This window comes from Arachis ipaensis, chromosome B7, assembly GCF_059453495.1.
Source record: "Arachis ipaensis isolate K30076 ecotype BB chromosome B7, ASM5945349v1, whole genome shotgun sequence".
Taxonomy (NCBI): Eukaryota; Viridiplantae; Streptophyta; class Magnoliopsida; order Fabales; family Fabaceae; genus Arachis; species Arachis ipaensis.
In genome coordinates, this window is record NC_142442.1 from 27,772,435 (window position 1) to 27,787,932 (window position 15,498).

Here is a 15,498-nt window from a genome sequence, read left to right on the forward strand (position 1 = left end):
AAATCCCTAAATAATACAGCCGCATGTGCGACGAAATTCGGGTGATTGTGACCATCGGCGCAGAATCAGCGTCCAACAAACACACCCTGTAGACGAGAATTGCTATTATGGAGAAAAAAAGAATAGGAGAGAAAATCATTGGAGCTAGGGTTCGAAGTAATCATGACCTGTGGTACCAAATCCCTAAAAACAACGTCATGCGGGAGAAAATTCGGAGAAGTGTCGCATGAGCGGCCGAATGAGAAGCAAACATGTGTACCATTCAAAAGGAGATTTTATAAACGAAGGGAAGTTCCAGCTCGAATATGAACCGGTGTGAGATGCTGGGAGGTCTCCAGCTCGGAAATGAAACCACGCAAATTCTATTGTTTATAGATACCTCAAACGATTTTCTACAAAATGAAAATTGAGCATAAAATACGACATTAAAATAGAAATAGAACAACACTCAGAAATCAATCACCTCTTCCAAACATAGCCTTAAAACAAAACAGAACAACATTCAGAGTATGAGCATTGATCACAAAAAATTGATTTCTGAATAAAACAAACACAGCAAAACTAGCACCACATCACTAATCATAATCAATAATCAAAAGACATTCAATAATCAATTATTACAAGATCTTCAATAATCAATAATCAGTAATCAAATAATCATTGAACAGGGCATAAAAAAACGTAGAAGAAGTAAGCAGTGAACTGACCTTCGAAGTCTGGGGCTCTACACAGAGTACGTTGTTGCGACGGACAACGCTGACCGCACAACGGCAAGCAGATGAAGACGACGGATGGGTCGAGCTCGCAGAAGAAGAGAGCAAAGATTGGAGACGCAGAGAATAGGACGAAGAGAGAAGCCCTGGCGTACGATAGACGACGACAATGGTTCGACGGATGAACGGATGAACGACGCCAGAGGCTAGGATTTTTAACTTCTTCTTTGGTTGAGGACTTGAGGTTGAGTTCTGGCTTCTGGAGAAGGAGAGAAGGGGCTTGGCTCAGCACTACTAAAGTGTTTCTTTTTTTTGGGTTGTAAACGAAACGCCGTCATTTTAGGAGAATAAGCCGATTCTCAATCCGGTCCGACCGGCCAGTTTAACTATTCGCTTCCAATTTTAAAGGCAACAATTTTACGATGCAAACCAAACTATTTGAACTGCCAATTTATGATTGGACCAGTTCAACTAATTGATCCGGTCTAATTTTTAGAACCATAATTATTATCAATTTGTCATCATTATCAGTATTATCCTCAAAATAATTGTCAAAAAGGTTTGTTACCTTCCCACCAGAATCAAGCAAGTCTATGGAGAAATTAAATTCATAAACGAACATGAGTACCCAATCAAAGAGGCAAACTCATGAAGTATATAATTAATAATGCATATATAAGCAGCATCTCTCTCGCACACACACAATGCAACTTCAACTTCTATTATAGAACCATCATTGTTATTTTGTTGTTATTGTTTTTATATAAATTGGAATCGCATAAGAAGCCTTACATGCTTATAAGGTTCACCTTTTTTGTTACACAAACGAATCGAACGAATGCCTTGTCTTAACTCAGAAACAGGCAAACATGTTTCTCCTGCAAAATCATTTTTTCCTTTGAAGTCATGTTCGACCACTTTGATGTATAAGAGTGCCAATTCCGGAACCGTTAATGGGAAGATAAATTCTTGGTTCCATACAGGTACCCACTCATCTTCCATTGTCATTGTTTCTTTTGTACTTTCATCTGCTGGGACACCATAGATACGAAGCTGCACCATAAACTTAATGTATTAGCACTTAACCCTAAAAGTTAGGCTAATTAATTAGATTGGAGGTTTTATTTGTTATTCTTAAAATTTGTTAAAAATTTTAAAAATAATTTTACATTTTATTTTGTTTTAATTTTATTTTAAAAATTTTTTATTTATATTAGATATATCTTTAATAGCTAAATTTTTAAAAAATTTAAGACAATGATGCATAATTTAAATTTTTAAAAAATTTAAGACAATGATGCATAATAAATATGTCTGATTTATTTGTGTTAAAAGTTATTCTTATAAAATTATTTAGTTATAATTTTTTTAAAAAAATTAATCATTAATAATAAATTTAATATAAATAAAAGATTTTTAGAATAAAATTTAAATAAAATAAAATTTAAAAATATTTTTAAAATTTTTAATAAATTTATTCATATTTTACCTTCGGTATTATTTTACCCTTCCTATTATTTATTATATTGAACAAGAGAATGTTGGACGTAGCATTTGTTTCACTCAATGAGAAAATATGAAGAGTCAATATTTTTTAAAAGAGTCTCGCTGATGGCACTCTTGACTTTTCGGATCTAGAATTTTAATACCATGTCATGATACCACTCATTCCAAAAGTTTAAAGGTAACACTAATACTTATATCTCTAATACTCATTAAACTTCCATTGTACATATTGTACAAATATTCTATTGGTTCCTCGTATTTTCCCTTTTTAAAATCACCCAACAATTGTGAAGATACAATGTGCTCTTCTTCTTCGGCCACTCTCTATCTTCCGCTTTTCCTGCATCTCAACACCCTTTCTTCCTCTTCCTCTCAAATTAAATGTTCTGTTGTTTTAAATTTTGAATGTTCACTAAGATATGTTGAGAATTTTTGGATGTATCTTACGTTTAGAATTTTTTTTAAATTTTGGATGTTTAAACTAAATAAATAATTTCATAGATTATTATTCTATTTTTAATTTGGATGTTATTTTTAGTGGAATTTTAGATATTTTTCTGGTGTGTTTTTTTAATGTTTATTTGAATGTTATTATGAATTAAAAATAAAATTTTAAAAAGTTAATTAATATTGATCGATAAATAACTAGTTTCATAGTTATTATCATTATATATAAAAGTGACCTAATAGAATTGTATAATGGATGTAATAACTTAATTATTTCAGAAAACTAGGTCAAGAAAACCTATATTTATAATTATTCACAAGGTGTATAGACATTTAATATAACTTCAGAGTGCGTGACTCCGATCCATCTAATACGATGCTAATTGATGAAATATATATACATTTGTTTTGTGGTTTATGATCTGGACAATTCTAGGTTAAAGAGATGTTTGTGTGAAAAAAAATAAAGAGAAGTGTATAATTTATTTTAAAAAAATCAATAAAAATAAAATAACATATTCTCATAAATAAATATTTAATTTTTTTATCAAAAAGAATCTTCATCTTTTCACTATATCTATGGTCCAATTTTTATCATTTTTTTTAGTTTCTAAACAATATATAATATTTACCTCTACACAGAAGTCAGGAGGAGAATATAAATCAAAGTGTGTTGGGGAAAATTCTGAACGCCAACCTTCACCCATGTACACCATAACCTGCTTATTAATATCATAAATTAAACTATTAAAGTCATCGATAATAAAAATTAGAGGTGGTTAAATAATTATAGAAAGCACAAAAAATGTTGAATAAAACTGTAGATAGATATTCACACTTCAATAATTCAATGACCTGCAGATGTTTTTTAGGTAGTCTAAATGCACTAGGATCAAAGACCTCGTTCTCATCCAACAAGATATTTGGTTTCTTGACATAGCCACACCCACCATTTGCTCTGAACATTCCTTCCATCATCCTAAGCAAGTGCCCATGTCCCTGGAAAAATATATACATAAAAGAAATTGGTGGACATCAATTAATTAGTCATTTGAAAATATTATGCCCACACGTACACATAGGCGCATAGGCGGGTACTTTATATCGCGGCTATTTTTTTTTATATTGATTAAATATATGTGTAATATATTGTTATTAGAAGATTAGATATTTTTTTTATATTGTATTTTTTTATTGGTATTTGTTCAAATTGAAGGTCCAATTTGTTTAAAAAAAATAAACTACGAATCGTAGGGTCCGATTTGTTTGAAGAAAAAAATAAACTACAAATCGAAAAGTTCGATTTGTATTTTTTATTTTTTTTTATTTTTAAAAATAAAAATCGGACGGTTCGATTTTAACATTAAAAATTTTTTTATTTTCGAAAACATAAATCGGACCTCCGATTTGTGATTGTTTGTTTGAAAAATAAAACAAATCCACCGACACAAAAAATTAATTATCAAATCAATTACCATATACTTATAGTGATGAACATTTTGATAGTAACTAATAAGTGTTGAAAATTTTTAAGATTAAAAGAGACCATTATCTCATTTTTCAATTAATGATTTTGATCGATAAAAACTGAAAAGCATATAATTTAGTATTATTAGTATGTAAAAATAAAACCGATAATGTAATAAAAACATAATAACAAAATTCTTGTTTTGTGATTATAATTTTGCAAATGAAGAAAAATTGGAAATTAATTGTAACCTGCATATTAAAGGCTACCATCTGAGCTCCATGCATCCATCCAACCATGGGATTGTAATTAGATGAGTCCACACGCGTGCCCCTTGGATATATCCTAAGCAGATTCTTTTGGGTGAATCTGAAAGCATATTTACGGATTAACATCTTTAATTAACGATATAATTAAAGTTTTATATTCAAGAATAATCATAAGAAAAGTGTTATTCACGACCTGACAATTTCTGTTGCCCTTGTTTTAGCAATTTCCTCAAGCTGGTCCTCGCTCAAGCTTAGACGCCTTACTTTTTCATGACTAATGAACAAGTTCCCTGACCCACCTTTTGGTTTCCCCGCATGAATTGAGATTATATCCCTATATTCTAGAGCATTATTCTCTTCATCCTCACTTTTGTCTTTGTCTTCATCTTCATTTTCATCATTGTCATCTGAATTATATCGTATCTGGAAAAAAATAAAAAATATCAAAAAATAAAATTTTTTAATATATAATTTTAAATATAAAATAATTTTATATATACATTAAATTACATAATATTATGTCAACAAAGATAATTATTTTTTTTATTGATTATTTTTTGATAAATTTTACTTTATATCTAATGTTATGTTAATAAAAATAATTACATTGTATATTGATCACATAAATAATCATCTAAAATAATAATATAAATATAAAATGTTTTAAACGGTTCAGTGCATCAAAATTAATACATAAGATAAAATTAGTAAAATGATATTTCTGAAAGACAAATGGAATATTTACCGTACCATATAGTAGTTGATTTCAGATGATCTTTCTTCGTTGTGCTCTTGATCTTCTTCAGGAGTTTCTGGTGGTTTGGTTGAAATTAGAATCTTTTCCTTCAATGATTCTGGAGATGGGAACTTATTCATAATGTGTTCTGAAGAAGGGCGATACAGCATGTCCCCAAATATGCCATTCACCATCTACATACATTTGAAATCTATTTCCACTTAAACATATTAAATAAGAAAAATATTATCTATACTTAATATTTGTGAGACACATGACATTGATACAGCTATAGTATTGGATAAAATATAGACTCTATTTGCTGTGAGTCTCAATTTAATATTATAGTTAAATAATAACAAAAAATATTAAAATTTGCTAGCCCTAAAAATTTCTCATGAAAATAACGATAGTAATTAAATAATACCTTGGCAACTTTAGCTTGGAGAGGTGGTTTTATATGGTCTTCAAAAGTTATAACAACAGGATACTTAGAAGCATAAAATGCATATTCTTTAATTGCTTTCAAACAAGCTCTCAGTTTCACCGGACTAGTTATAGTCCTGTCATAATATACGGCTCCAAATAAACAATAATATAAATCATAATTTAGTGTGAGGTGCATTATTGTCAATAATTATATATTCATATTATATATGAATGAAAAGTAAAGAAAATTGCATACCCTCCATGACGAACTTCAACAGATTTACCAGTGGAGTTAGGCCACAAATCAAGTTCGATGACTCTAACACCTTTCTTGAGTGCCTTTATAATTGGGGCAGTACTGCTATTACTACTAAATTGATTACCTGTTAAGTAGGAGTTATGGCCCGTGTATAAGAAATAATGGGCCAGTGGGCTTCTCATGTCATGACCAACCTGGAAGTGCAAAACACATCATAGATCATAAAGTGTTAGGAAGAATAATGAAAAAAAATAAGAAAAAACATTATTCATACACCAAACAAAATAAAATTATTATTATTAAGTAATTGTTTATTTAAATTATTTTTTAATTAACAAAACAAAAAACATGTGTTTAGTTATTAAGAAAATACTAGTGTCTTGTATTTTTTAGAATTATTTTTACTTTTATTTGTATTTTTTAGAATTAAATTAAAAAAAAGAAGATAATTTTAGCATTTTTAACTAATTTATATCGAGACAAGTCAAAAAATTTTATGATATATTTATATATTTTCATACTAAACTAATTAAAATTTAAAGTGTAGTTAAAAGCATGTATATTATTACCTGAAGAAGAGGGGCATTATCATCACCTAAGAGATAGCGAAAGAATGCATCAAGATGAAAGCCTTTCCTTTGGAACAAGAAGAGATGCTTGTGACTATCAAATATAGCTTGAGCCTTGTGTTTTGTATCATCACAATCCCTTTCTCCTTGGAACCGAACCAAGAATCTGTAGAGCCCATCAACACTCATCACCGTGCCATTGTTGTTTTCCGAGAACTTCTCAAAGATACTTCGGATTTCCTCTGGCGGTTCTGACACCTTAAGCTTGAATATCCTCTTGAAACAAAAGCACACTTGGAAGTGTTGTTGGTGCTTCGGTTTTCTCCAAGAGCTAGATCCCAAACTAGCTCCTGATGAACCCATTATTGTTATTGTTTAATTTAATCTACACAAAAGATGGAAACAAGTTTGAGGTTTTTAATCTGTCAGGAATTGTTGAATTGCTTAGTGTAAAATGAGAATTTATACTATTGCAATATGTGCAAAAAAGCATACTTGTTTTTGTTTAACTTTATCTCTTTAAGCAAGGAAGAGATTGCTTGAAGATGGTTATAATACAAGGATCACAAATTAAATTAAATTAGAAGCATGGACTTGTATTAATTGTATGTACAACATGATTTTTTTTTAAACCAACAGTTATATATATACAATTAGGGATGAAAATATACTACTAGAGAAATATATTTGCGTTATATACAATTTATTGTTGAATGGTGAATTTTTAAATAGAGTTCAGATTTTTAATAGATTAGTCTTTGATTTGTCAAATTAAAAAATAGTAAGATACTATAGAGAAATAAAAAAAATACGATTAAAAAAATTTAGGAAATATTAATATTTTTGGGACAATAATTATAATATAATAATTGTTTCAAATTAGAAATGACGACCATTTAGTAAAAAAAATTTACGATAATTTATATAATGTAAACTTAAAATTAATATTTAAGTTCCGAAATATTTTATGGTCTACAAATTGGTCAAACTAAAAAATTAATTATTCTTATAAATCTAAATCTTCTATAAAAAAAATCAGAAAATATATGATAAAAATATGCTTATGCAGTACTATACTCTAAGAAATGCTCAAATAACAACTATTGAATTTGTATATGATTAAATAAAAATATAAACAACATTTCGTAGAGATAAATGTCATCTACAAATGCATAACTTGTTAGGATAGTCTCTTTAATAAATAGTCGCAAATTCAAGTCTGGTTTATACAATAATTTAATATTGAATAAGACAATTTTTTTTAGTAGAGAATCTCAAATAGTTGAATGCAACTACTTATAGTCTTATTTATAATAAGAACTAAGAGGAGTAAAATGATTTAAAAAACCAAAAAAGAAAAGAAAAGAACACTGTTTCTTTGCGGCCACGCCTAGTAAAAACTTGAAAATGTACAACATAACAACAGGAGCATCATATTCATATCCCTGCAGTTTTTCCTGATTCCTAGTTCATATACCAAGTTGATACTGAAATACTAGACTCTTTTTTTTTTAATTCTACTACAAATATAAAAGATTATATTTAAAGTTTGATTATAATTTCAATTTTTCACACATGGATTATTATTTAGATCACCTTTAGTTTGAACTTATTTGACTTTGAGTAATTTATGTTAGCTTGGGGTGACTTATTAAAATTCTTTTAATTTTAACACTAGTGTTTTTATTTATAACGGTTAGAATTTTACTTATAAAAATAGTGTCACTTAAACCAATTAAGATTTTATCTTCAAACTCAATTTGGGTTATTGTTCTTTATTATTTGATTCAATTCCATGGAAAGTGTATAGATAACTAATATAGAAACCCTCTCTAAAGGGGCAATAATTTTATCTTCAAACTTAACGTTAGGAATATTCATTGTAATGCAGGGGTAAAGCTAGCTACTTGAAGTAAGATAAACATTCACATTGAGTACATAGGTGAAAAAGGGATTTGACATCTCATAGCAAAACAAATTTGAAGCAAACCCTCACTTGTGGGTCAATTAGGAGGCTGTTTTAACTTGGGAAATATTATTTAATGTTTAAAATTACATTTTTAGAAATTATAATCCAAAAATATTAATTTATCAACAAAAAAAGAATTTAGAATAATATACATTAATAACACTAGAATTCGTCGTCAATTTCATCATATTGAGGCTAATCAATCACATTACAACTCAACATCCTATCAAAATTCATCATTACATTGGGACTAAAGTTCACATTGGGACACAACTTTACATTGATATCCTTCTTCGGATTCTAAAAATCTTATGTTAACATACTGAGTCTATTATTTTTATTTATCGTTCCATTTTTTATATTTCTATTTCGTAACTCTTTTTTGCTAGTGTCGGCCATAGCAAGAGAAATGCACCTAAAAAAGGTTTATGCTCAAGCTCAGTTAACAAAATAGACCTTCGGTTAGCGATCATGTGCCTCTCACATGATTTATTACATCGACATAATTGTCCTCTTGGAAAAACAAAACTAAGAAAAATAATTCCTTTTCATCAAATGTGTGAATCAAACCCATACATAATTAAACTATCAAACAAGTCAATTGTAGCATTTTTCATTTTTACATTAAAATGAAAAAAAAAAAATTCCTAAGTACAAAACAATATCTTAGATGAACTCAAATCGCATGAGAAGCCTAACTGAGTTATACTTCTCCCCTTTGCGGTCATAGAGTGGAACTGCACGGATCCCTTGCTTTAGTTCAGCAACTGGTAAGCAAGTTTGGCCTGCAAAATCATCCGTTTCAGACATGTCATATTCATGCACTTCAACTCTCAGCAATGCAAGTTCTGGAACTCTTAAAGGGAATGTGAATTCTTCTTCCCAAGTAGGTATCCAATTATCTTCTATGATCTTTGTTTTCTTCATTATCTGATCTGCCGGCGCCCCAGCTATACCAACCTGCAAGTAAAGAATGTGAAAAATGATTTATCCTCTTAATCTATCCTTCTAAACATGCTCCTAATTACTAAAGAGAGAAAGAATACATTAAATTCCACTATTTGAAGAAAAATGATTGAATGAATACATCTGTTTTTTCTTTTAATTTGGTATTAGAATGATGAGTAGGAAGATTATTAGAAGACTATATCATTACCCTAAGAACATTGCATTAACACTCATGTACTTTCTGTCAATATTACATAGAATATTTTCTATCTTGAGATTAGCTAATATATACTAGCTTACACAAATAACACAAACATGTTACACAATCAATATTGCTAAAATATAACAAAGGACAACCAACATTGGTTTATAAGGAGTTATACTGTAAACCAAGGATAATAGGGCAGCTTAATGCGCAAGTGTCCTAGATATATATAAAGTTTGGCGAGGGTAAATCCGTGCAGCTTTTACCCGTCACAAGCAGAGATCCTATTTCCAAAACTAAAATATGTGAACTTCAAGTCACAAGATAGCATCTTTCAAATCGCAGGCTTACCCTGAAGTTGAGGACAAATAAAAAGAAAGAAAAGAAAAATTCTCACCCTGGCATAAAAATCTGGCGGAGAATAAGTGTCGAAATGAGTTTGTTTAAAGTCCATACGCCATCCATCTCCGAGATATACTTTCACCTATCCAATGAGATTAAATTAAAAACAATATGAAAACTGCACATTGCTAACTTTTGTGTTTCTCACAGTTTGATAGAATCCTTACCTTTAGAGTTTTTCTCACTGGCAAATCATCTTTTGGATTGAATACCTCATTATTTGGACCTACATTCATAAGAAACTCTGGCTTTTTCACATAACCACATCCTCCGTTGGATCTAAACATTCCATGCATCAACCATAAATTTCTGCCATATCCCTGCCATCAGAACTAACGATCAGTCTAATGTTTACAGTTTATAGAGTTTTATAGCTTGAAGAATGAGACAATATGAAAGGAAAGGATTGATCAATCCATCAATACGAATCAAAAAACATTGTAAGTCAAAATTTACAAAACAAACAAACTAGTAAAAATTAAACATAAAAAATTCTAAGACTCAAAAGCGCATTTTATATGTCATGATCCAGAATAAAGGACAGAAAATGGAACGAAAATTAAAACCTGCATGTTGAATGCAACCATTTGAGCACCATGCATCCAGCCAATCATTGGCTTGTAGTTAGAGGAATTGAACCTTGTACCCTTGGGGTACACCCTCAAAAAGTTCTTCTGGGTGAATCTGTTATACAAAATCGAAATCCTTATAGACATATTGTTGAAGAATTTTCTGGAAATTGGAATAGAAGTAGCAGATCATTTGGATATAATGGTAGAATATTACTGATATTTGTAAAGAAACCTTATATTACTCTTACCTAATAAGATCAGTTCCAAGTGACTCAGTAGCCTTTTCAAGAGCTTGTTCACTTAAGCTAAGTCGTCTAACTTTATCATTTTCAACTTTTAATGCGTCCTTCAGAGTAGTACCCTTCGGTTTTCCAGCATGAATAGCGATGAGATGCTTATAACTAGGAGCTTCAGATGAGCATAACTCAGGAGCTAAATCATCGACGGCATCATCTTCGCTGTGTTGATTTGGATCAGAATCACCCTATAAGGAAATAGAATTAAGTCTTAGAAGACACAAGGAAATGGAGATTGGTGTATTGACAAAATGGAGAACACTTTAAAAGTGCGATTCCAAGCTCACCACATCATTTTCATTTTGATTTTTTGTTGAGACCTCCTTCCCCCATTCATCGTCATCAGAATCCTTTGATTTTTCTGATTTAAAGGAATTATTCTCCTTGACAGTTTCAGCGTACTCCTTTGGAGGCTTTGTTGAGATCAAGATCCGACCCTTCAATTCTTCGGGGGAAGGAAACTCTTTCAGAGTTTCATGATTTGGACAAAACAACATATCTCCAAATGTTTTAGTAAGCATCTAACATCAAAATAGCATTATGATTCAGTTCAAAAGCTAGATCAAACACAGTGACTTACTCCTTTAAGACATTAAATATTACCTGAGCAACCTTAGCTTGAAGGTCTGGTGTAAGATGGTCTTCCAGTGTTATTATGACTGGGTATGGAGATGCAGCGAAAGCATGTTCTTTAATTGATTTCAAACATTTAATTAGCTCAACAGGAGTTGTCAATGTCCTATATAAACAGGTTTAAGGTACTTAGGAATCTTCTAGAAACCATATCTATGAAATTATGCACAAATTTGGAATCAAGTATCGACTACTATATATATATATATAATAGTTCCAAAGACAATATCTTGTTTGACCTTCTATTTAACCTTTTTACTCTTAATAAGGAGAATGCTCACCATGAGCTTCCATAGCCACACCAATGAATTTCTCAAAGGGAAAGAGATCAGAATGCAAATTTCATTTATGCATTAAACTTTCATCCTCACATCATCCCATGATATAGATGCATAGCCAAAGGATACATCAAGAGTAACAATGCTTTGCTCTGTCAAAAAAATTGAATACCTTCCATGCAAAACAAGCACATCATCTTTTGTGGAATTGGGCCATATATCAAGTTCCACCACTCTAACGCCCCGATTCAAGGCCTTTATAATGGGCACATCACTGCAATCGCTGCTTAGTTGATTTCCAGTGAGATAGGAGTTGTGGCCAGTGTATATAAAATAGTGGGACAATGGAGCCGACATATCCTGATTAACCTAAACAATGGCAAAATCTAGAAGTTAAACCTTGTTATAGTGTTGAATTCTTCACATAATAAACCACATTGCTAATGAAAGTATGAGACTCTTCATTCCTGCAATGAAACTTGCATTGTTCATGAAATAAAGATTTTCTCTGTATCATTGCGTTAATTAACATGTCTTTCCCATCTAATTACCAATTAAATCAAGGTATCATAAGCACAATAATGCCGTGAAGAATTGCATTTCAATTTCCTTCCTTCATCTTGAATAATGATAATAATATAGTATAACAATTAATTAAGAGAAAAATGCTAGCCAGAGTTTTGCCAAATTGTCATACAACTAGTTCAATTCAATCATCATTCTTATTTTTCACTGAATTTTGAGTGGTAATAAAGGAGAGCTAGAACACCTGATCATGTATGAGTTTTCCTGATTCTAGAAAAAAACGACAAAAAAGAAAAAAAAGTAGCAACTAGATCCAATCCAAAGCTTTCATTTTCAACCAAAATAGTCAGCAAAACACTGCTCCAGTCTAAAAAAGAAGAAAAAATAAATCAGCAAAACACTGCTAAAATGTGCTTAGTCACGAGTCAAACAAACATCAAACACAAAAAAGAGTAAGAGAGAGGGAAAAAGAAAGATATATCAACGTCGAGAATTCACTTAAATTTCCCGAAACTCAATTTTATAGATCTCAAGTTTGATACCTTAGATCCGATGGGAGGGTTGAACTCAGTGGAGAAGAGGAAGTAATGGAAATCATCGAGTGTGAGGTTGTGCCTTGCGAACTTGGTTATATGGTGGCGCTTATGGAGAACTTGCTCCACCACGTTCTGGTGCTCAATGAGGGACACGTCATCACCTTGAACCTCGGCCAAGAAGCGGCGGAAGTTGTCCGGCGTCATGTGGGCCCCGCCGTCGGAGTATTTCTGAAAGAGCTCCTTGACGTCGGACGGCGGCTCGGCCTCCGCCACCTTGAATCGCCGCTGGAAGCACACGCACACGCGGTAGCTCCCCATTGTCTTTAATTTGTTTATAGTGCTTCTACTCTTTCAGGAAGAGAGTTGAAAAGACAATGTGATTTGTTTCAAGGTGTAGGTTCCAGCAATTAATTTTGTTCAAAGATGTGAATTATTTCCAGCGATTTTATGTGTATATAAAATATAAATCATGGACTTGTAATGTATCAATAGGAAAATTTTTCTTGTTTGACTTGGGAGAATCTAGGTCGTCTTTTTGTCTTCTTATATTGGTAGTGCATTGTTGTAGTACTAGTTTATAACATAATTTAATCATGCACTTAATGTGAATAATTTTGCATGGTATATTTCACTTTATTTATGTGAGATGAGATGTCATATAATTGAAGGAAAAGGAGAGGGTTGTCCCACGAGCAGGCTGGGACACCATGAACTGGCCCCTTTTTAATTTTTTTTTGTTGGTAGAGAAATAAAAATATTGATATATTCTAATATTATAATTTTTGGTATTTTTTAAAATTGCAGAAGGTACATAAATTGGAGGGTCTAATTTTTGTATCTCAAATTTTTTAATTTTTTTAATACAAATTAGATGGTCTAATTTTTGTACTTCTACAAATCAGACAATTTAATTTATACTTCTCTAATTAAACGGTTCTATATTTGAAAATAACACCATAACTATTCACATAAAAAAAACACCATTGTCACTTCAATATTAAAAACAAAAAGTTCCCATGAAATAATAGGCACACCGCACAAACGCACATTTTCATATAAAGAAATAAAATAATACGTGAATATGTAACATTATTACACTTTTTGTTTTTTTATATTGGAGTAGCAATGGTGTTCTTTTGAAATGTGGATTAATGAGGTGTTATTTTCAAATGTGAAATCATTTAATTAAAGAAGTAGAAATCGAACCATCTGATTTGTGAGAGGTACAGAAATTGGACCGTCTGATTTGTGAGAGGTACAAAAAATGGACCGAGAGATTTCTGTAAAAAATTTAAAAAATTTGAGGTATAGAAATCGAACCCTCCGATTTATGTACCTTTCACATTTTTTAAAAACACTAAAAATGCTAATGTTAAAGTATATCACTATTTTTCCTTCTATACAAAAAAAAAAGGTCACATTATTACCTTATTAGTTAACAGTACTTTGTTTCATTTTTTAATTATCATATTAGGGTATTTGTTATCAAGGAAAATATACTATTAAAAATTATAAAAAAATTATATATTTTTCATAGATTAGGTATATTAAAAGAGAAATTTTATCACTATTAGATCGGCTATATTATATGAAATAGAATATTGAACGACAAAAAATGAACATGAACATAAATTAAGTGTGTCAAAGATGAAGATGTTGAAATTGATACACAGCCACACACGTATAGACAAAATAAATAGTAAAGATATAGAGAGAAAGTTATAGTAGCGCATATTATAAAAAAGATGGTAAAATTTCATCTCAAGTGGTTTGAACATGTTAAAAAAAATCAGCAGAGCATCCAGTTAGGAGGGTAGATGAGATGAAAGATGAACATATGGTGAATGATAGAGAAAAATAAGATTTGTGTGTTAATAGTCTCATTGGAGACATAAATACATAATAAAACACAATGATATCGTTTGATCCATGTAACTGACCCTACCTAATAGGATAAGACTTTTTTGTTGTTGTTGTTCGTTGTTGAATATATTAAAAAATTTAAACAATTTTTTATTCTCTACTTCATAAATATTTAACGTCACGTTTTACCTAAAATATTTTTAATATTTACTTGTGATAATTTTAATAAGTTTCAGTAAAACTTTTACATATTTATATTTATTAAAGTGTCATATTTAAATGCTGGTTGTTACGGATCCGACTCCCGGATCCCGCATCCGTAGACTCCGAATCCGACTATCCGGGTTCGGCCCGCTTCCATCTTCTAGAAGGTCTAAAAACCGGCCCACTAGACCTCCTAACCAACATTCAAATTCAAATACCTCCCTTATCTTAGCCAAATAAGATAAGATAAGATAACTTCCACAAACTATATAAAGGAGAGCTCTAGGCCCCCTCAGATACGTAATTCATTCCACACACCTTACACCTCTTAAGTCCATTCTGACTTGAGCGTTAGAGTGTCTTTGCAGGTACCACCCCCCATTGCTCCAGTCAGACGATCTGGCAACCGTTCCAACTCGATGGTCCCCGTACCGGAAGCCTCCAGTACATTAGCGCCATCTGTAGGGACCTACAACGTCGTGGCGGCATGACAAACAAGGAGCAATCCCCAAGCCACCACCATAACTCACAAACAAGGAGCCCAACCCCCGAGCACCGGGAACCTACACCCCCAACCCAGGGGAGGATAGCAAGCGTCGTTCACCAGCCAACCCCTCCACAGCCGAAGGAGAACGGTCAGACCATCATCGAACCACGAGCTCCTGACAACC

At 31.4% G+C, this 15,498-nt stretch overlaps 2 protein-coding genes across 2 annotated transcripts; both read right to left on the reverse strand.

Annotated features, from left to right (window-relative positions):
- Positions 1-1,424: 1,424 nt before the first annotated feature.
- LOC107608057 (phosphoinositide phospholipase C 2-like) lies at positions 1,425-6,825 on the reverse strand. Its single transcript, XM_016309946.3, has 9 exons — positions 6,397-6,825; positions 5,825-6,021; positions 5,567-5,702; positions 5,154-5,333; positions 4,597-4,826; positions 4,386-4,503; positions 3,522-3,665; positions 3,299-3,385; positions 1,425-1,766 (listed from the first exon to the last, which is right to left on the reverse strand). The coding sequence occupies exons 1-9, from the start codon at positions 6,757-6,759 to the stop codon at positions 1,473-1,475; spliced, it is 1,749 nt and encodes a 582-aa protein (XP_016165432.1). The 5' UTR covers positions 6,760-6,825; the 3' UTR covers positions 1,425-1,472.
- Positions 6,826-8,881: 2,056 nt separating this feature from the next.
- Positions 8,882-13,366, reverse strand: LOC107609560 (phosphoinositide phospholipase C 4). The gene is made up of 9 exons (XM_016311560.3): positions 12,767-13,366; positions 11,872-12,068; positions 11,392-11,527; positions 11,076-11,309; positions 10,741-10,976; positions 10,487-10,604; positions 10,088-10,240; positions 9,916-10,002; positions 8,882-9,325 (listed from the first exon to the last, which is right to left on the reverse strand). The coding sequence occupies exons 1-9, from the start codon at positions 13,076-13,078 to the stop codon at positions 9,032-9,034; spliced, it is 1,767 nt and encodes a 588-aa protein (XP_016167046.1). The 5' UTR covers positions 13,079-13,366; the 3' UTR covers positions 8,882-9,031.
- Between the last annotated feature and the right edge of the window lie 2,132 nt (positions 13,367-15,498).

Coding starts and splice junctions, on each gene's coding strand:
- LOC107608057 (XM_016309946.3), bottom strand. CDS start 6,759: ATGGGTTCATCAGGAGCTAGTTTGGGATCTAGCTCTTGGAGAAAACCG. Junction 4,827..5,153: donor CTGAAATCAACTACTATATG/GTACGGTAAATA, acceptor ATTTTTTTCCAG/ATACGATATAATTCAGATGA. Junction 1,767..3,298: donor CTCCTGACTTCTGTGTAGAG/GTAAATATTATA, acceptor TTTATGGTGCAG/CTTCGTATCTATGGTGTCCC.
- LOC107609560 (XM_016311560.3), bottom strand. CDS start 13,078: ATGGGGAGCTACCGCGTGTGCGTGTGCTTCCAGCGGCGATTCAAGGTG. Junction 11,310..11,391: donor TTCAAGCTAAGGTTGCTCAG/GTAATATTTAAT, acceptor TTTTGATGTTAG/ATGCTTACTAAAACATTTGG. Junction 10,977..11,075: donor ATCAAAATGAAAATGATGTG/GTGAGCTTGGAA, acceptor ATTTCCTTATAG/GGTGATTCTGATCCAAATCA.